Source organism: Bubalus kerabau, chromosome 4, assembly GCF_029407905.1.
Source record: "Bubalus kerabau isolate K-KA32 ecotype Philippines breed swamp buffalo chromosome 4, PCC_UOA_SB_1v2, whole genome shotgun sequence".
NCBI lineage: Eukaryota > Metazoa > Chordata > Mammalia > Artiodactyla > Bovidae > Bubalus > Bubalus kerabau.
The window spans coordinates 41,186,620-41,207,435 of NC_073627.1; the positions used below are offsets into that span (position 1 = coordinate 41,186,620).

The 20,816-nt window shown below is 44.6% G+C and overlaps 1 protein-coding gene across 13 annotated transcripts in view; it reads left to right on the plus strand.

Annotated features, from left to right (window-relative positions):
- Positions 1-20,816, plus strand: part of SMG6 (SMG6 nonsense mediated mRNA decay factor) — a 201,507-nt gene that overhangs the window by 99,673 nt on the left and 81,018 nt on the right. For 12 of the 13 annotated variants that reach the window (XM_055576925.1, XM_055576926.1, XM_055576928.1 and 9 more), the window contains one exon: positions 6,576-6,777. In XM_055576925.1, coding sequence (XP_055432900.1) covers positions 6,576-6,777 — 202 coding nt within the window. Of the gene's footprint in view, positions 1-6,575; positions 6,778-7,354; positions 13,463-20,816 lie in introns of those variants that run through there. The other variant, XM_055576930.1, reaches the window with a different exon arrangement.

Consider the following 20,816-nt stretch of genomic DNA (forward strand, 5'->3'; position numbering starts at 1 on the left):
TTCCTGGACTTGCTGCTTTTCCATGGCTTGCCTTGTGTAGTCTACGGAGCATGCTGAAAATGACCTGGAGGGAGCCCCCTGAGGTGCCGCCACCTTGGGAGACGTGGGGACATGGAGGGAGCATGCGGTAAGCTCATTTCCGCAGGGAGCCTGCCTGTGCTGACCCTGTAGACGAGATAGACATTCCTGAGTTAAAAAGAAGCTCGTTTGCTCACCCTCCTAGGGCAGCTCTGAAATAAGAACTAATCCCAAGCCTAGTCGGCACCCCTTCAAGGACGCTTAATACGTCTTCCCAGAAGGGCATTTTAGGAGGTCACTAAGTACTAGTCCATCAGCACTTCCCTGAAGGAAGTGGTGGTGACTGTGGGAAGCCCCTTTGCTACCCTGGCTCCCCACCCAGTCTCCCTGGCTCCGGGTTGGGGCGTCAGCACTCTAGCCTGGCACCAGGGGGTTCCTCTTCCTCCAAGTGCTGAGTGTGGGGCACACGTGATCTCTCCCACGGCAGGAGCCGCCGTCCCCCACCTCCCCCCCCACCACCACCACCACTCAGGACTTCTTGTGAGAGGAAGGGGTGTTGGCCCAAGGCTCCAGTCTGACCCCAGCAGGGTACAGCCGCTGACCCCGGGAGAGTACTTTCCAGCTCCAGGCTGAGGTTATTTGGGTCCAGTGTGTGCTAAACTGAGAAGACGTGTTGGAGTGGTTACAGCTCAGAATTCAGAGAGGCCGGAACCGTGAGAATCCGCACCAGGGAGGCCACCGAGGACTCCACTCAGGCCATGGAGATGTCGAGGTCCCCTGGGGACCGCTCTTTCCCAAACACACAGTGCTGATGGGTTTAACACACCATCATCATGAGACTGAGGCCATACGTCTGAGCGTAACTTAGGAGAACTGAAGTCAAATAAGGCGCTGACCTAGAGAGAGGTTGAGGGAGGCACAGGAGAGGTACTTGAGAAATCCTGGAATGAGGTTACCATGACCTGCTGTTGGCCATAGGGCTCCAGCTGCACTGCTGAGAACATGAAGTTTATGTTCTCAGAGAAGTGCAGGGTGACTGGGCTGCAGATTGATTTTGCCCTATTGGGCAGAATTAATTTCAGCAGGCACTCTTCCAGGGGCCCAGGTTGACTTGTTTGTGTGAATTAGAAAGGCAGAAAGGATCTTCTTTAACTGAGTCTCGTAGTTCTCAATGGTCACCTAATAAACAGTGATGTTCTCAGAGGATGGTATCTGGCCGCCCATGTCTTAACTCCTAGAGCAGTGAGCCCTGATAACGTCGTCTCCTGTTTATATCATGGTGGCATCTGGAAAATACACTGTGGTTCCTGAGTCTCAGAGAGAGCTGAGTAGATCTCCCCCACCCCCACCCAGGCTCTGCCCCATCCTGCCGAGCTGCCTAGCCTGAGACCAGAACCGGAGCCTCAGCCCACTGAGAACAGAGTTGGCTTTCCAAGGGGCTTACCAAGCTCTTCAAGCCCAGGTACTGTTCTTTTGACTCTACCAGACTTGTTGCATTCAGGTCCGTTTCTGCTGTTACCTGCTCATTTCCTCCAGATGGGTGGGTGGGTGGGGGTGGGGGTGGGGGGGTTCCTGCAGGGCTCCCATGGGGGTTGGAACCCCGCGTGAAGGGTGGTGGGCTAGAATACGATGGTCCGTCAGCAAACAAGTTTGAAAAAGAGGATATAACATATCTTAAGAGCAACTTCTCTTGCTGTGGACTTGAGCCTTTCCCCTTTGTGGCTATAGTCCACAGACCATCTCTTTTTCAGTTTTCTTGTGCCTGGCTTCTGTGCCATCCTAGCTGTGTTTCCAGAGCTCCTCACTCCAGGAACCAAAGACCCAACTCGTTTCCCATCTGTACCACTTCTCTGATCTTCCATAGCTCTGAAACACAATGCAGGGCTTCTTCTCACTCAACTCTTTCCGGGTTTGTTCTGCAGCTGTGGCGTTTGAATGTTAGTGTTTAAACAAGCTGGTATTACACAGGAAATGGCCACCTCCACAGGCCCCTGCAGGCTTGTAACATGGGGTCATTGTACTTGATATTAATCACCAGTCAGCCTGTTCCCCCAGTAAAAATATGAAGGGGTGTGTGAGGGCTCAGTCCTCCTCAGACTTGCCAGAAGGATGGCCTGAGCCCCAGTGGGGCCCTCGTCCTCATTCTCTGAACTGTCGTCCCGGCCTCGGGTGGAGTTAGCAGAAAAGTTCATACCTGACCTGCTCCCTATAAAGCCAGCAGATCTGCCTTCCTTTCTGAAGTTTAGGAAGGAGCTTGATAGAGATCTGTGGTATAACTTGCCTCACACCTGAATCTTTGCAAGCACGTTGTAGTTGAGTGGCATGTCGTATGAGGAAATGCCAAAATTGAAGAAACCAGAAACCCACTGGTCCACCTGAGATCAGGGTTTCTCAGATCCTTGTACTGAAGCTGCTTTACAAACGCTGTTTGCAGAACAAACCCCAGCCCGAAGGGTTAATCTGATTCCCCAAGTCAATATCCCCCCAAACAACCGGCCAAGAGTGTGGCCAAGAGTGTGCGTTGGTTCATTTCTGTGAAATGTGTTTCCCTAGTCACCTGGGCTGGCCTGGGCTGCATTGTATCGGCCGGCAGCTGCACCGCACTCAAACTGACAGCTACATTAAACCTTGGAATTCTGAGGCAATAAAAAGTAAATTAACTCTTATTTTTTTCCTTTCCTGGTGGAGTAAATGAATGCCTGTCTGTAGGGAAGTGAGCAAGCCTTGGTCCTGAGTGCATACCTCTAACTAGCCACCGCTGGTCGGTCCCAAGCTAGGATCTGGTGTTCAGACTCCAGCCAGAGGTCTACTTTCCCGGTGTGTGGCGTGTTCTGTGAGGTTGGACCACTGGGTCACCCTGCAGCCGCCGATCCCTGCTCACTAGTCACATCACAGCTGCCTGAGAGGCTCCCTTGCCGCCATTCTGAAGGCCATAAACAGACTCGCATGCAGTTTCATGTTCTCTGGCTGCCTTGTGTCTGTTTGGGGGGAAGATTTTTTTGGACTCTGGGAGCTTTCTCCAAATACGAGCTGGGACCAGAACAAACCAGAGGGATTTGCCCAAGCGGATAGTGCTCTAGAGGGTCCATTTAGAACCACTGGTGGCTTGAGCATGTCTGGAAACTCTCCTGGGGAGTCATTTCCTAAGCGTTTCTAGAAGAATGGGAGCACTATAAAGTTCCTCACAGCCACCAGAATTGGACATCGGGCCCCTTGGCTCGGGCCAACCTTGAATCCTTAGCATTCAAGGGCTGCAGTAGGGTGAAGGTTGGAAGGCACTCCCAGCTGGGATAAAGACTAGAGCAGGAAAAGGCTAACTTTTCCCCTTCTACTCAGACAGGAAGCCCTGTGTTCACCCACGGAACTGACCTCTCAGCCCAGAGGCCCGATCAGGGTAAGCTGAGGTGACGTTGCCCAGGTTCCAGGAATTACCTCATCCCATTGCAGACATCTTAACTTTGAGTTCAGACATCTCACCTAGTTTTTCAAAGTACTTCTTCCTTTTAGTATTAGTTTCCTGACACTCCCTTCTCCCCCACCCTCTGTGGGGAGTCACCGTATGGTCCATGGGCACCTGGTCAGTTGTTGTGTTTATGGGGCTCATCGAGGAGGGAGAGGACTATCGATGAGCTGTGCAGTGATCTGGGGCAGCCCCACTGCGGTACCAGAAACAAGAAGCCACTAGATCTGCACACCCATTTGGAGGGATCCAGACAGAAATGACCTTTCCTCGGAGCATTTTGTGTATTTATTCTCTTGGTCCTGCTCAGTCTAGCTTGGCCCCTTGGGCCCCTTGACATTTCTGGGGTGGGAACTCAGGACACTTCCTATGTCTTTTGGCATCAGCTGCTGTTTACAAATCAATACTAGGGTAGGACCTCCCATCCACTGCATTTATGCAGTGAGTCTCCAGGTTTGGGCACAAGGTGGGTGGTAATGGGCGAAAGGCAGATGTGGTCAGGGGTCCCTTGTGGTGGCCAGCAGTCTCTGGGAGGAGTCCGTTTTGGTTTATCTGAGCCTTAGGGACAGGCAGCATGGTAATGAGAACCACATGGTACCACATATTTCTTCGTCTTGGATCCAAGATGGTAGGGGTGGGAGGACGAGAGAGGGATGTGGGGCCTCCCATTGTGGCAGCCATGGGTAATTTTCTGCCGCCTCTCCCTGGCTTGAGATGCTGCTGCTCCCCACCACCACCTCGCCCTGCCTCCAAGTACGTCCTGAAGCAGCCTTGACCTGCACAGCACCAACCAAGGCCCCCAAGCCAAGAATTCAGCTGGGAGACTTTTCACCTTCTTCCTTCTCGCTGTCGTCTTTCCTGTTTATTTTCCAAATTGCTGCTCTGCAGCCGAGCAGTGCCTATTGGCCAGAGCTCACCACTGCTGTGGGATCAGACTCAGGCAGTGGGCTCAAGTGGCCAGCAGGGCACAGGGGGAGGAAGCGGGGAGCTGGAAGAGCCTCCCTGTGCGTCTCCCATGGGCAGCGCTAACCTCGGAGGCGGCCCTGAGCGGCCCTATCACATCCGGTGCTTGTCTCTGCAGCCGGGACCGGAGGATAAACTATCAGAGCTGTGGGGCAGTGCATCATTCCTCTTATTATTTTCTTCTCTGCAGATGGGGTCGTGGAAAGTTCAGTTCCTTTTAACCCTCCAAGTTCTGTTTATTCTACAGCTGGTAGCCTGAATGCCGCGTTTCCCATTACATCACAAAGGGGCTCAGGCAGATCTCCGCACAGAAACGTGTTGCAACTGTTTATTTTTTTCCATATTTAAACATTTCTGACAGCCAAACTCAGCCGAGCCAAAAGATGGAGCTTTGTGAATGAGTCCGGTCGTCAGTGTCTGTGCAGAGAGAGAGGCCTTAGAAAGCTCTCGCCCCTCCAGTGATTCTTCCCAAACACGTTCTTGTTCCTGGGCAAAGCCTGGGAGGCGAGTCATTGTGCGATACACGTGTGTTGATTATGTGCCGTTGTGTGATTAATGGAGCTGTGTTCCGCCTGGTTCCCAGGACACTCTTGAAAACAAGATGTTTCATTTCATGGCCGTTTCCTCGTGCAGTGATTTCAGTAAATAAACCAGTGCAGGCTCCTTCCACCTGGATCCAGGCAAGGAATCCTCACACCTCCACTCCACTCTCTCCCCCAGCATCACCTTCAGAGCCATGGCCCTTGAATGCCCTCTCTTCTGCCATCTCCCAAAAGCTCCCCATCTCCGGACGAAACACACTCCTCAGGTCTGAGGCCCCTCCCTGGCAGATCCAGCTCATGCGCAGTGACTCCTCTGGGAAGATTCCAGGATGTAGCTCGCTCTTATAGCTCTCTTCTGCTTCTCGCCTCTCGCCACCCCATCTCTTGAGCCTCATTGTAAAGCTTTTCTTTGTTATTCTGTGCAGCTCCTTTTAGAGTACAGCTTAGCATCCACAGGGCACTTGCCTGTTCCAGATGCCCTGGTTAAGGTATTCTGGAAAAGAAAGTGAAGTCCTGTACAGCCCAGGGCCTATAAACTTGGCGGGTCCCGGATCTGACCACAGTTTGACTGTTAGAGCTACAGACGAAAAAAGAAAGCTCTAAGGATCCTTAGCACTCACCAAAGCAGGGATGTGAGCCACAGGAGAGTTTTGACAAATGACAGTGACAGAGAAATGAACCTCCTTTTTCTGATTTGGCTCTGAAGTTCAAACTGGGGTGAGCCGGACTTTTTCTTTTCAGGAGTTCTTAGCATGTTCGACCAGGACCTGGTGATACGCAATTAGGGTGAGCAGCCAACCCAGTTTGCCCAAGACTGAGGGGTTTCTGGCGACCTGGGACTTTCAGTGCTAAAACTGGGACAGTCCCAGGCAAACCAGAAGAGTTGGTCACCCTGTATGTTACCTTCCACTTGTGTGGGAGAGGAGGGGGAGAGTGGTGGCCGAGGCAGTACTGATGTCGTTCACCTGCTGAAATGCATGGGTGGCTTTTCCTTCCCATGAGGGTCTTGGCAGGCCAGGAATGAGGTTTTTGTTGGGTGTGTTTGATTGTTTTCCTCCTTACCTATAGGAAGAGATCTCTAAACCACCGTAGGGGACTGGGATGGGAGGTAACAACCACGTGACTCGTTGCCTGGTGTGTCTGGTCGCTCTGGCTGTGTAGGAGGAGGAGAGATTGGCATGGTGTTGCTGTCTGTGTGGCATATACTTGGCTGGACAGGAGCAGGGGAATTCTGGGAGCCGCCTCAGGCACTGGTTGTCTTGAATGTTTGAGTAAGTGTCTCAGGCACACTGTCTGGAAAGGTGACAGGACCTGCATTAGGCAACTGATTCTCTAAATTCTTTTTCCTTTCTGGTTAGGATTAAAAGCGTCCCCCTAATCAATTTCAACTTTGCAGAGATGGACACACACACACCCACCAGATTACTGCCACGGGCGCAGTTTTGTCTCTGAGCTCTTTGGGTTAGATTTCCTGGCAGATGCCAGCCGTAGACGGCATTTGCCACAAGCATGTCCCTGCCCACAAGTGCTTAGACGGCTTGAACTGGTCCCTCTCTAGAGCTGCTCTTCTCGTCTTCCCTCCTTTCTCGCAGGGTTGCTGTGGATGTGTGGTCGACGCTGGCTGACTTCTGTAACATACTGACTGCAGTGAATCAGTCTGAGGTGCCACTGTACAAGGACCCGGACGATGACCTCACCCTCCTCATCTTGGAAGAGGATCGGCTTCTCTCGGGCTTTGTCCCCTTGCTGGCTGCCCCTCAGGACCCCTGCTACGTGGAGAAAACCTCGGATAAGGTCAGCCCCAGGCCAAACATCCCTCCCCCATTCACCCCTCCTCTCAATTCTCCAGACTTTTTTATTCTTGGGAAGTTTTCTGTGCAAACGGAACATGATTAAGTCATTGAGGAGGGTGTTAAGGGAAAATATCGACCTTTTAGCCGCTGACATCCAGCTCCGTGTCCTGAAAAAAAAAAAAAAAAAGTCCTCTCGACTTCCTTTGGTGTGTGTGTGCGCTCGCTGGCATGTTGTATATACGATCATTTCCTCACTTGTTTAAATAGTGCAGCTTGTGTTGGCAGTGCTCTCACTCAGCTCCAAATGGTTTGCATCATGCTTAAGGCACCCTCCTTCCTCCCCCCTTTCATCCTTCCCCCCAGCCACAAAACTCTGCACTAGGAAAACAGCCAGGGCTTTTTCCCTTCTCTGAGGAGGAGAGTGATAAATAGGTGACTAGAGAGAAGCAGACACCATGTGTTAACTTACAAAAAAAGCTTTTAGGAATATGAAGCATTCCCCGCTGCCTGGTTTCTATTTTTCTTCCTCTGAGGACCGCGTTTTAACCTGAACTTTTTCCTTGTCTGTCTGTTTATAGAAAACAAAGCCCATTGCCTGTTGCCCTGGTGGGGACTGTGGAGCTCTTAGTCTCAGCATAACAGTTGGGGCTGCGGCCAGGTGTGGAGAGTAGAGCCGTCCTTTCTGCTTCCCATTCCCGTGCAGCAGTTGCTGGGCTGGGGAAGTCGCGCCCACAGACCCCTGGAGCAGGGTCTCCTATGCCAAGCAGGGGATCCCTGTGACTGACCCCTGTGTGGAGTTGTTGGCGTCATGTCCCCTAGGGGAGAGCCTTTTGGGGACAGTCCCACAAGTGGCTTCTCAGAAGGAAAGCTTTTGAGTTAGATGAAGTATGTATAGAAAGGCAGGTAGATTTTTTTGTCGTTGTTTTAATGTCAGATAGTAAAAGTTAAAATCCAAACATAAACTACAAATATGAGAGATTTTATGTTGAATGTAAATTTTTTTAATTCATCTTTGTGAAAAAAGGATCTGTGTTCCTTGTAGACAAGTAAAAAGGAAAAAAATGTATCCACAACTCCCTTTACCCAGTGGTAATACAACTGTTGTTTTTGCTGATTATATACAATCATATTTAACTTCCAGTATATGCACACACTTTTTTTAAACACAACTAAGAGTCATATTGTACATGTTATTTGTACTCTGCTTTTAAAATTTTATTTGGCTGCGCTGGGTCTTAGTTGTGACATGAGGAACCTTAAGTTGGAGCATGTGGGATCCAGTTCCCTGACCAGGATAGAACTCTGGCCCCCTGCATTGGAAGCGCAGAGTCATAGCCACTGGACCACCAGGGAGGTCCCTGTAATCTGCTTTTTTCATTTGTATTTTTTAATGTATTCTTAAATGGAATCATGTTTGAGGATCACTTAGTATTCATTTCTATGCAAAGATTTTTTTAACCAGTCTTTGCTTTATTGAACAAAGGGACTGTTCTGAATTTCTGAACTACTATAATCAGTGAAGTGATTCCTTATAGTAGAATTTTTTTCATATATTCCCTTTGGTTAAATTTCTATAAGCAGATAAAGGTCTCGACATTGACATATCAATGGAGTTCAAATGCAGTTAATGACTAATATTGGGAATGTGAGAACCTTTCTTTCTAGAGAAATACTCATTTTATATTTTTCCAGCAAAAAGTTGGAATAAAGTCCTGCTGTTCTAGTCTCCAGAGGGAATACTAACAGGGAGTTGTAGTATGTGAGGCTGAGGACAGCTAACACAGTGCAGACTTTATGGAAGATGTTCAGTTGGAAGAGTTGGAAGAGAAACTGGGCAACTTGGGCCAGGGGAATCCTAGTACGTCCTGTTCTTCTGTGATCATAGGGTGGTCTTGACTCTGGAGGGTGCTTTTGGAAATTGGCTATTGGGTTAACTGTCTTTCAGTGAAGAACACAGAAGGAGTCCTAACCAGCTTTAGACTTGCTAAGCCTTTCACTGTGTGGCATGTGGAATCTTAGTTCCCTCACCAGTAGTTGAACCCGTGCCTCCTGCAGTGGAAGTGCAGAGTCCTAACCCCTGGACTACCAGGGAAACCCCTCTCCCAGCTTTAGTGTGAGCATATGATACATGTGTATGATACAGTATATGATATACAACAGCATGTGGTAAGTACGTGACTGGCAAGAAGAACACCAAGCCCGAGGTCCTTGCCCTCAGGCTGCCCAGGGCAGTCGCAGCTCACTGAGACTCAGATAGTCTGAAGGTAGTCTCCACCTCAAGGACTGTGAAATAGGCATGTCTAATACAACATCTCCAAATCCGGACTTCTGAATTTCTTTCTCCTCCAAACCTGAGCTGTCTTCAGTCTTCTCATCTTGATAAATGGCAGCTTTGATTTTGGGGCTGCTCATGTCAAAATTCTTGGGGTTATTCTTGGCTCCTCTCTTCTCACACCTCTATATCTAATCTGTCGGCAATCCAAGTCTCCTTTACCTTCAAAATAAACACATACAGTGCTTTCTTACCACTGCACCCTAGTTCAATTCAGTGAAATGCCTTCTGATTAGTTTCTCTAGCTCCTCCCTCCTCCTGCTCTCCAGTCTTATTTCCAACACAGCCACTGGAATGATCTCTTTATTTCTATTTATTTATTTTATATTTGGTCGTGCTGGGTCTTCGTTGCCACACACCAGCTCTCTCCAGTTGTGGTGCACAGGCTTCTCATTGCAGTGGCTTCTCTTGTTGCGGAGCACGGGCTCTAGGTGCGTGGGCTTCAGTAATTGCAGTTCCTGGGCTCTAGAGCCCTGGCTCAGTAGTTGTAGTGCACAGGCTTTGTTGCTCCATGGCATGTGGGATCCTCCTGGACCAGGGATGGAACCCATGTGCCCTGTATTGGCAGGCAAATTCTTGGTGTTTTTTGTTTGTTTTTTTTTTTTTTCTTTAATTTATTTTTTTTATTTGGAGGACAATTGCTTTACAATATTGTGTTGATTTGGAAGAGAGGTTCAAGAGAGAGGGGGCATAACGTATACCTATGGCTGATTCATGTTGCTATATAGTAGGTGAATTCTTAACCACTAGACCACCTGGAAAGCCCAGAATGATCTCTTTAAAGCATCAGTAAGATCATGTCCCTTCTCTATAAACTCTCTGGTCCAGCTCCTGCTACTTTGCTTGTGCCCAGTATGCCCTAGTCTCGTTGGCATCCTTGCTGTTCCTCAGACCAGCCGCACACACAGGGTCTTTGCACTTGCTTTCCTCGTAACCTGGAACACCCTGCCCCCAGAGCACTGTGTTGCCCTCTCACGCCCTTCTCAATGCCACCTTGGTTGGAGAGGTCTTCCCTGGCTACCCTATGTAAGATGCTACATGCCTTCCTGTGCCCTTTTCTCTCTTTCTCTCCATGGCAGAGAAAAATAACATCTCTTGAATATCTAGCATGTGTCAGTCCCTGGACAAGCTACTTCTGTCCAGTATTTAAGTCCACGCAAAGTGCCTGCCAAGTAGGTATTAGTACCTTCATTTTATAAAAGAGACAACTGAGGCTCAAGAAAGGAGCAAAGAGTGATGATCAGCTCTTATGAAATATCTCCACCACTGACCTGGAAGATCAGTATCAATATGGGGGACTCTTGAGGAACTCTCGACCTTTTGGATATCTGAAGAAGACAGACATCTTCTCCAGCTTCTGATGTTCACGACTAAGAAATGTAAAGTATCTCAAGGACTTTGTAGTGGCAACGTGAGAATTTCATTGTGGTCGAGCGTGGTCACGTTTGGTCCAGCCTGGATGTGCACTAGACAGGCGTTCACTGAGCAGACCTACACCACTCCTGTGTGCACTCAAGAGAGACTCAGACATGGAAGGCAAACACCCACCTAGTTTGGAAGATAACTTGTGGCATACACAAAGATGTGACAAGCAAACAAGTTAATTTGCATCTGTAGTTAAGGAGGAACTCTTGAAATTTTATTGAATTGGTAGTTTCCCACTGAAGGCATTGCTCAAGGAGCACTGACTTGGCATTAACCGATCACTGTATTTCCCAAGTAAATTTCAAGAAACTCTAGTATAGGTTCTTAATAGTTAGGTGAAAAAAAGTTCCACAATCATGTAAATTAGAGTAACACAGTATTAGACAGAAGCTGTTACTGCAGGACTTTTTGGAACTTCTAATGTCATGTACATTGCAAGGAGGATAGCCTTTGCTACCTTTCCCAAACTTGCTTCACCCTTGATCTTTTTGATTTGCTGAACATCTTTCAGGATTAATATTCTGCCTAAAAGAAACAAACTGTAATAGAAAACCCAGGCATGGGATGAACAAGAGGTTGAGAAAACAGGTGGCTGTTGGGATTATTCAAAAGTGAGATAGAGTATGGGTTAGGGTAAAAGCAACAGAGCGGAGCTGGTTACATGTAGACAGAAATATCGCCGACGCGGAACATGAGAGCCAGCTAGGAGAAAGTGATGGAGAAGGCAATGGCACCCAACTCCAGTACACTTGCCTGGAAAATCCCATGGACAGAGGAGCCTGGTAGGATGCAGTCCATGGGGTCGCTAAGAGTCAGACACGACTGAGCGACTTTACTTTGACTTTTCACTTTCATGCATTGGAGGAAGAAATGGCAACCCACTCCAGTGTTCTTGCCTGGAGAATCCCATGGACAGAGGAGCCTGGTGGGCTGCCGTCTATGGGGTCGCACAGAGTCGGACACAACTGAAGCGACTTAGCAGCAGCAGCAGCAGCAGGAGAAAGTCATGTTAAGTTCATGAGCGGCTGCTTGGCACCTTAATTCAGAGGTTTAGTATTTTACCCAGGGCCATGTCGCTATGTGAGGTTTAGAATCCTTGTCTGTATGACTTCAGAATATCACATCTTTATGGATGATTTGACATCCAGGATTTGCTTCAAAATAACCTGGGGAGGAAGGAAGGTGGATAGGAGTGTAGATGGGGGGAAAAAGGCCAAACGTTGATCGATTAAATCTGAATAGTGGGTTTTTGCTGTTGTTCAGTTGCTAAATTGTATCTCTTTTCAGTCCCATAGACTGCAGCACCCCAGGCTTCCTTGTCCTTAACTATCTCCTGGAGTTTGTGCAAATTCGTGTCCATTGAGTCGGTGATGCTATCTAACCATTTCATCCACTGCCACCCCTTTCTCCATTTACCTTCAATCTTTCCCAGCATCAGGGTCTTTTCCAGTGAGTCAGCTCTTCACATCGGGTGGGTACATGGAGTTTCTTATATTAATAGTATTCCACTTTTGTACATATATGAAAATTTCCATAAGAACAAGTTTTAAAACCCTGTGTCCTTTTTGCTGCATTATACTGAATAAGCATAAGTGATTGAAAAAGTAATCAAACCATAATAATAGTAAGTTTAAGATTTTGCTTCCCTGGTGGCTCAGATGGTAAAGCGTCTGCCTGCAATGCGGGAGACCCGGGTTCAATCCCTGGGTTGGGAAGATCCTCTGGAGAAGGAAATGGCAGCCCACTCCAGTATTCTTGCCTGGAAAATCCCATGGATGGAGGAGCCTGGTAGGCTACAGTCCATGGGGTCGCAAAGAGTAGGACATGACTGAGCGACTTCACTTCACTTTACTTAAGATTTTGCAGTCAACTGGTCAGGTTCCAGGCGTGCTAAGCTCTGTACACATATTTCCTCACTGAAACCCCAATAACCCTGTGGGCAGATAGGAGAAGTGGTAAAAAGGAAATTGTTTTAGGAGAAACCTGTTGAGTTCATGTTATATGTTAGTCTATATCAAAAAAGCTTAATTATCTAAAAAGCATGCATGTGACTGTATAGCTATAGGTAGTACTGAACAAGGATTTATTTAGTGACAGGCTGTTTCTTTTCTTAGGCTCTGAAGCTCTAGCCATTTAATGAGAACCAAATCATTTATGTCATAAGTAATGATGTAAGCTATCCTCATTCTAGCTTCCCCAAGTAGGCTAACTTGTGTGATCTTCTGCGTCTTCATTCCCATGTTGTTATCTGACCCAAGAACTCAGTGAAGAACTTTCCAACAAGTTAATGCTGGGGCAACTGTTAAGCTTGATTAAGAGAGATAGATTGTATTATAAGGTGATGTTTTTTAGTCCCCTCAGTTGTGTCCGACCCTTTTGCAACCCCATGGACTAAAGCCACCAGGCTTCTCTGTCCATGAAATTTCCCAGGCAAGAACACTGGAGCGGGTTGCCATTTCCTTCTCCAGCAGATCTGCCTGACTCAGGGATCGAACCCATGTCGCCACATCTCCTGTGTTGCACGTAGATTCTTTACCTCTGAGCCACCAGGGATGAAGTTAGACATCTCACAAGCATATCCCATTCATTCTTACAGTCATCTTTGCTTTCTGTCTGGATGTAGGATCCCAGGAAACTGTCATTAATACGTAATTGAGGTTAAAAATGAGGTTTAAACTGTCCAACTTTTGAAACCATTGGCTTGTCCATTTCTTAAATGACAGTTTTGGCAAGTTGCTTATTGTACACATAATTATGCAAACATTTTATATAGAAAGTATAGAAAAGCACAGGAAAATTAAAATTACCTACAAACTACCACCTAAAATTAGCTAGTGTTAAGATTTCGTATGTGTCCTCTCAGTCTCCACCCCTCCCATGCTTATACGTGTGTATTCTTTTCCTTTAATACTATTGGAATCATACAGTATATGCTGCTTGTTTTGTGCTTTTTTAAAAAAAAAATCCTTGTTTTTATATATATACGCACACACACGTATACATACATACATAGTTTGGGGACAAAAGTTGCCTTTGTTTTTTGGTGATCCGGAAAATATTCATTTTAAGTGGGACTAATTTTTTGAAAAACATGAAATAATCTTCTATTCTCTGAGTATCAACATCAAGAATGAAAGGGGGGGGGCAGTCAATTGACTATCCTATATTTAAGATGTAGAAATTAGGACTGCTTACAATATGTATTTTCTTTTTCACACAGTTGCATTTTGTTTCTAAATCTATAATCATTTCAAATTTATTTTAAATGTTTTCAGTTCTCAGTTTTTAGTCTATTTATTCTGTGGCTTTCCCATTTTTATCTTCTTTACTTTGACTTATTTGTTATTTAGATGCGACATTATAGAATTTGTCCCAGCAAAGATAACATGAAGGCTTTTTAAAAATTAAGATGATTTTTGTAAAATACAGTAATATATATATGCAAAAGAATCAAACAGTTCACAAAAATGTATAGGCAAAAGTCACGATCTAGGGATAACCACTGTTAACAATTCGATATTTGTCTTTTTATACCACTTCTATGCCCATTGAAATGTATTTATAAACATATATACATATATGATCAAAATGATAGTGTGGTATACATTCTCTTCCTTACTTTGTTCTTTTCATTAAACAATATATCAATGACATTCTTCATGGCTGCTATCTGAACACTTGTGTTTTGAAAGTGTTCTTATTTTGCCCTTGCACATGAATGGCAACTTAACTTAGGTCAACTTTTTTCCCCTTTAAAACAATAGCTATTATTCCATTGCATTAGCGGTTAGGAAAAAATGAAGAGCAGTCTTACTTTTCTTCTTTTGTAGGTTTACTTTTTTTTTCCCCCCATACAGCATGGGTAACTTAAAACTTCTTAAATCTTGAATTTCAAATTATATGAGGATTTGTTTAGATGTTGGGCTCTGTAGTTTAATGTTGTATGGCATATAATGAGCTCTTTAATAAGCAAATGCAGTTCTATCTTTGGATCAGAAAAGTTATCATGTCTCGTGTCTTTGATTACTAATGTGTTTGTTCTTTTCTTTGATAATTTCTTTCCTCCTGACGTGTATGTTAGATCTCTATTCTTTGCCCTCCACATATCTTTCTGTCATCATTTTATTTATTTATTTTTGCTTTTACCTCTACAGCCTCAAAAGGCTTCTCAAGTTTTTCCTCTCTGTAGTTGGTTCAGATTTTTATAGTGTTGATTCTATTCTTCACTGCTTCTAATTCAGTTTTTTAAATCTTCTGTTGCATTATTTGTCTCCTTATGTTATTTCCCTGTCTTATCCTGGAATCTTTATATTTTTGCCTACCTTTTATCCAGGTCTCTTTTATAATTTTTGTTTTTATCATTTTTTTTAGCATACTTTACAAAACCTGTGATTTTAAAAATCCAATCCAGTGTGAGAATAAAGCAGATACTGTCTTTTTCATCTAACATCTTTCCTCCAAGTATTCGGTTTCTCTCCCTCTTTGCATGCTCCATTCCCTTTTTTTTACGTTTCAGGCTCTTTTCCTTAGGTCCCAAGCTTCTATTTCTGCAATCCAGTTCTGGCCATTTATGTTTCTTTAAAGGTTTACTCAATTCTGATATTTTGTCCATAACAGGTTAGGTAGATTCTCACTGGATGCCTTCTTTGTCTACAGATATTATTTAAAATCCCCTTCTCAAGTCTAAATTTGGTTGATATAGGTTTGTGCTACCAAGTCACCACCCTGAAGGGCATGGGGAGGAGGCCAGGTGGTGTGCCTTCTCAACATGTGAATTTATTTTCTATATGTTCTGTCCTGTGTATAATGGAGCTACTTAGCAGAGCTAGCATCCCATGTCCAGTTTTTGTTTCACCTAAATGATAAGGCAATTTCTGACCTCCTTCCCAGAGCTGTGGCCTACCATGTCAAGAAGAAATTCTACCCTCTGGCCACGTCCCATTTACATTTTTTGGGGCCTCTCTAAACTGTTGATTGTGAATGGTACTAATCTGTAGCTGTGAAAAGTCTTCCAAGTGGTATTCTGCATCTGCCTCCACGTCTTCACATTTTGTGGTAGGCAGAATAATGCCCTCCCCCAAAGATGGGCCACATCTTGTTCCCCAAAACCTGTTAAATAAATTACGTTACAAGGCGGAGGGCCTTTGGAGATGTGTTTAAGTTAGGGATGTTGAGATGGGAACGTGACCTTGGATTATCCAGGCGGTTTAACATATTCACGAAGGTCCTTACAAGGAGGCAGGAGGGTCAGGGTCAGCAAAGGGAGACGTGGTGATGGAACCAGAAGTCAGAGAGAGAGATTTGGAAATAGTATGCTGCTGGCTCTGAAGATGGAGAAAGGGACCATGAGCCTTGGAATGCCAGGTGACCTCCAGACACTAGAAAAGACAAGGAAACAGATTTTTCCCACAGAGTGTCTGGAAAGAAGAGCCCTGCCAACACCTTGATTATAGGACTTCTCATCTCCCAGCCTATAAAATAATAAATTATGTTGTTTTAAGTCATTGAATTTGTGGTATCTTGTTAACAGCAGCAGTAGGAAACTAGTTGACTCTTCCAAACTGAAGAATTTTGCCAGGTTCTTCATAGTTTCTTCTCTTTCTGCTTTCTTTTTATTTTGCCTTTTAAATCATGAAATATGCATATGGGAATATGTAAAACAAAAAGACTAATCACACGGTGAACAACTGTTATTACCACGAAGAATGTCAAGAAATAGGACGAGACAAGAGTCATTAATTATGTTTTATTCAGCTTATTTTGAAGGTTCTAGCCAATACAGTAAGATAAGAAAAAGTACTAAAAAGACAATTGGAAAGAAAAGAAAAAAAAAAACTATCTTTGTAAATAATGTGATTCATATGTAGAAAATAAGGATAAATTATTCTGATTAATAAGTGAGTTTAGCAAAGTTGTTGGATATAAAGTTGGTATACAAAAATCAATTCCATGTCTATATGCTGCTGCTGCTGCTGCTAAGTCGTGTCAGTCGTGTCCAACTCGGTGCGACCGCACAGACGGCAGCCCACCAGGCTCCTCCGTCCCTGGAATTCTCCAGGCAAAGAGTACTGGAGTGGGTCGCAAGTGCCTTCTCCGGTCTATATACTGACATCAAGCAAAGTAAACTTTTTATTTTTAAGTTGCTCTCTTAGGAAGGGAAGCTGTGGATTGGCTCTTCATGACCTGTTTCTAGCTATCCTCCATCCACCTGGCAGTAATTCCGTAAGGTTTATGGCAGATGGATAGCATTTTCCCATTTAACAGCTGTTGACTGCTATGTGTCAGGCGCTATGCTAGATTCCGTGGCCCTTGCTGTGACAAAGGAGGCATTGTGGGGAGTGGGGGCTGTGCTCTGTGTATTCAGTTTGGTCACTTCAGTGGGGATTTTGAAATGAGAGTTATTTAACTCAGAAGCGTATGCTTTTAAGTTTTTTAAAATTATTAAAGTCTTTCTTTGTTTTATAAAATAGATGTTCCTTTGAAGAAATATTGGAAAAATCAATATTAGCATTCAGGAAAGAAAGATCTCTTGATCTTCCTGTCTTCTATCCTGGTTGGATAGATGGATGGACAGAGAGATACATGTGAAGTTTTTTGCTTTTGAACAGAACTATAGTGAAAGTACCTATATAGTTTTGTCATCTACTTTGGTCATTTAGCAGTAGATGTATCCTGGATATAGTTCCATATTCACTTGTAATGTGAACTTTAATGACTGTATTATATTAACATGTATGGACATACCATGATATTTTAGTCCTCAATAAGACATTTAGAAAGTTACTGATTTTTCACTTTTGTAAATGATGCTATCTCAGACAATCTTTACATATTTTTATCAGTTCATAAGGTAAATTTTTGAGTAGAATTACTAGGTCAGGGCTTCCCTGGTAGTCCAGTGGTTAAGAAGTGCCTGCCAACGCAGGGGACATGAGTTCCATCCCCGGACTGGGGAGATCTCATACACCACCAAGCAGCGAAGCCTGTGCACCACAACTACTGAGCCTGCGCCCTAGAGCCCACAAGCCCCAACTGCTGAAGCCGACTCATGCCCTGGTGCCTGAGCTCAGGAACAGGAGAGCAGGCCCCGCTCACCACAACTGGAGAAAAGCCTGCGCACAGCCACGAAAGCCCAGTGCAGCCACAAATTAAATAATCTTTGAGAAAAGAAAGAAACAATTACTAGGTCAAAGAGGGTATACAGATTTTTAAGACTTTTGATAAATAATGCCAAATTGCCCTCCAGAAAAGTTTATAGCTGTGTAAACTGCAGAATATCATCTCTTTGTTATCTAGCATCCTCACTAACCATGAATAGTTTGATTTTTTGTAACTAAGCCAAAGATGAGCGAAAATAGCATCTCATTGTTTTGATTTTCATTCTTTGTTTACTAATAGGATGTTTTTTTTTCCTGGTGTTATGCTTACTGAGTATATGTATCGGTATCATATTTTCTAAATTATGTTCTTTGCCCATTTTATGATTAGAATGCTTATCCATTTTTTCTTAATGATTTGTAAAGGCTTTTTATGAATAACTTTTGAACTTTCTTTGGTTACCCTCATACAAGAGGTGTTTTATTTTTATACTGAATAAGATAAGAGCTTTTGGAAACTTGGAAGGGAGAGTACTCTCTAGTTTTTAGGCACTAAAACATGTATGTTCCTTTGTCATACCATGCTGGATAAGATCTCTTTTTTTCACCCTTTGAATTATTTCTCCTTCTTACAGTTCCTTTTCTATTGGTCTGTAGATATCTAAGGAAAAATTGTTTCCAGTCAGATGTTTAGAAATAAACTATGAACTGTGTTTATTTCCTTCACTGTTTTGCCTGTTTAATCAAAGGGGCCCTAGATACTGATATAAGGGGCTCTAGCGGAGAAGGCAATGGCACCCCACTCCAGTACTCTTGCCTGGAAAATCCCATGGGCGGAGGAGCCTGGTGGGCTGCAGTCCATGGGGTCGCTAAGAGTCTGACACAACTGAGCGACTTCACTTTCACTTTCATGCATTGGGAAAGGAAATGGCAACCCACTCCAGTGTTCTTGCCTGGAGAATCCCAGGGACGCGGAGCCTGGTGGCTGCTGTCTGTGGGGTCGCACAGAGTCGGACACGACTGAAGTGACTTAGCAGCAGCAGCAGCATGAGCTCTCTAGTTGTGACTCGTGGGCTTAGTTGCCCTGTGGCATGTGGGATCTTCTTGGACCAGGAATCAAACCCGTGTCCTCTGCATTGGCACATAGATTCTGAACCACTGAACCACCAGAGAAGTCCTCTGTCTTTCTTTTTCTTTTTGCCTCTTCTCACTTGAGGTATAATACGTTGATAGGCCAGTTTGTATGATGACTCATTTCGCTGGTGGCCCTTTGGCACTAATCTTTTGTATTATGTATTTCTCTCTGCTTGTTGTTGCCCTCCCTCACCTTTTTTTGTGTGCTCTCTCTTACCTCTTTACTAATTGTATATAAATTTATAGAATTACTAATTATCCCTTCCATTTACTTCCATCCTTTCAGTTTACATCAGTGACTGTGATTTATAGAGGGCTTCTCAGGTATCACAGTGGTAAAGAATCCACCTGCCAATGGATATATCTCAGTCTGTTTATCCACCCACTTGATCATGGCCATTTGGGTTGCCTTATCTTTCAATGTTAGGAGTAAAGATGCTGTAAACATTAATGTACTATCTTTTGTGAACAAATGTTTTTATTTCTTTGGGGTAAATTGCTAGAAATATCAATAGAATTGCTCTGCCCTATATAAATGACTTTCTTAAACTACTGAATTATTTTCCAAAGTGGTTGCACCATTTTACTCCCACTAGCAATGGATGAGAGTTTTGGTTGCTTTACATCATTGCTGACATTTGTATTTCTAGTTTTTATTATTTTAGCCATTCTCACGTATCTCATTTTAATTTTAGTTGGTGTTTTCCTAATGGTGAGCTTTTCATGTGTTCATTAGCAATTCATAGATCTTCATTTAAGAAGTGTCCAAATCTTGTGCCCATTTTTAAAAGTTGTTTTCTAATAGAGTTGTAAAAGTTCTTTCTAGACTCTGGACACAAAGCCTTATGAGATTTTGTCCTGTGAATATTTTCTTTTGTTTAAAATCACTGGACATTGTGGATAATTTGTTAAAGAGATTCTGGACTTTATTACCTTCCTCTGCAGAGTATTCTTTGTGGTTCTTTTTTAAGAGGCAGTTATATTACTGCTTGATCCTCCTGAACTGGTATAGGATTAGCTTTTATACATTATCAGTGCAGCTGTGTCGGAACCTAGGATGTTTCTCAAGCCCCACTGACTTGGTGACAGTCAGCTTCCAAGCCCCCTCTCCTCTGCCAGTGTTGCTTTAGGCTGGGCTTTAGGAACAATTAGTGCACATTCAGGTTAGGTCTAAATCTAGAATGTGGCCTCTCTGGAATCTCAGGTGGTTTTCAAGGGATGTTGTTGTTGTTTAGTCGCTAAGTCGTATCTGACTCTGCGACCCCATGGTCTGTAACCTGCCAGGCTCCTCTGTCCGTGGGATTTCCCAGGCAAGAATACTGCCATTTCCTTCCCCAGGGGATCTTCTTGACCCAGGGATTTGAACCTGCATCTCCTGCCTCACAGGTGGATCCCTTACCCCTGAGCTACCACCTCTAATAGCTTTCTTTCCCACTTTTAGCCGTGGAGCGGCTGCCATCTGGTAAGCCCTGGTCATCTTGGCCTACATATGTACAGTCTAGCCTTCACGCACTTGTGCACTGAGGACTCCCACATGGACTTCAAGCCCTTTCTTTGCACAGCTTCTTTCTGTTCATTTCCTTACTCGCAGATTCAGCCCTTTCAGCTGCCTCAAATTCTGTTCTCTGTCTCCTCAGCTCCTCAGGACAATCATAATATCCTTGGGATTCAGCTTTCTGTGTCGTGGTTGGAAAATTAACCCCAAGCAGAGGATGGAGTGATTGCAGGCTCATTTCATGAGTCTTTTCCCTCAGAGATCAGTGTCTTGCACTGCCTGTTGAGCACTGCCTAAAAATAGTTACCTTATATATTTTAGAGCTGTTTATGGGGTGAGGACTAGTCCATTACCATCGTGGTCAGAAAAATAAGTTGGACTGTCTTTACTTTTTTTTTTTTTTTTTACTGTTTAGCTTTATTTATTTAGTTATGGCTGTGCTGGGTCTTTGTTGCTGCACAGGCTTTTCTCTAGTTGGGGTGAGCAAGGGCTCTTCTCTAGTTGTAGTGAGCGAAGGCTGCTCTCTAGTTGCAGGGCTCGAGCTTCTCATAGAGGTG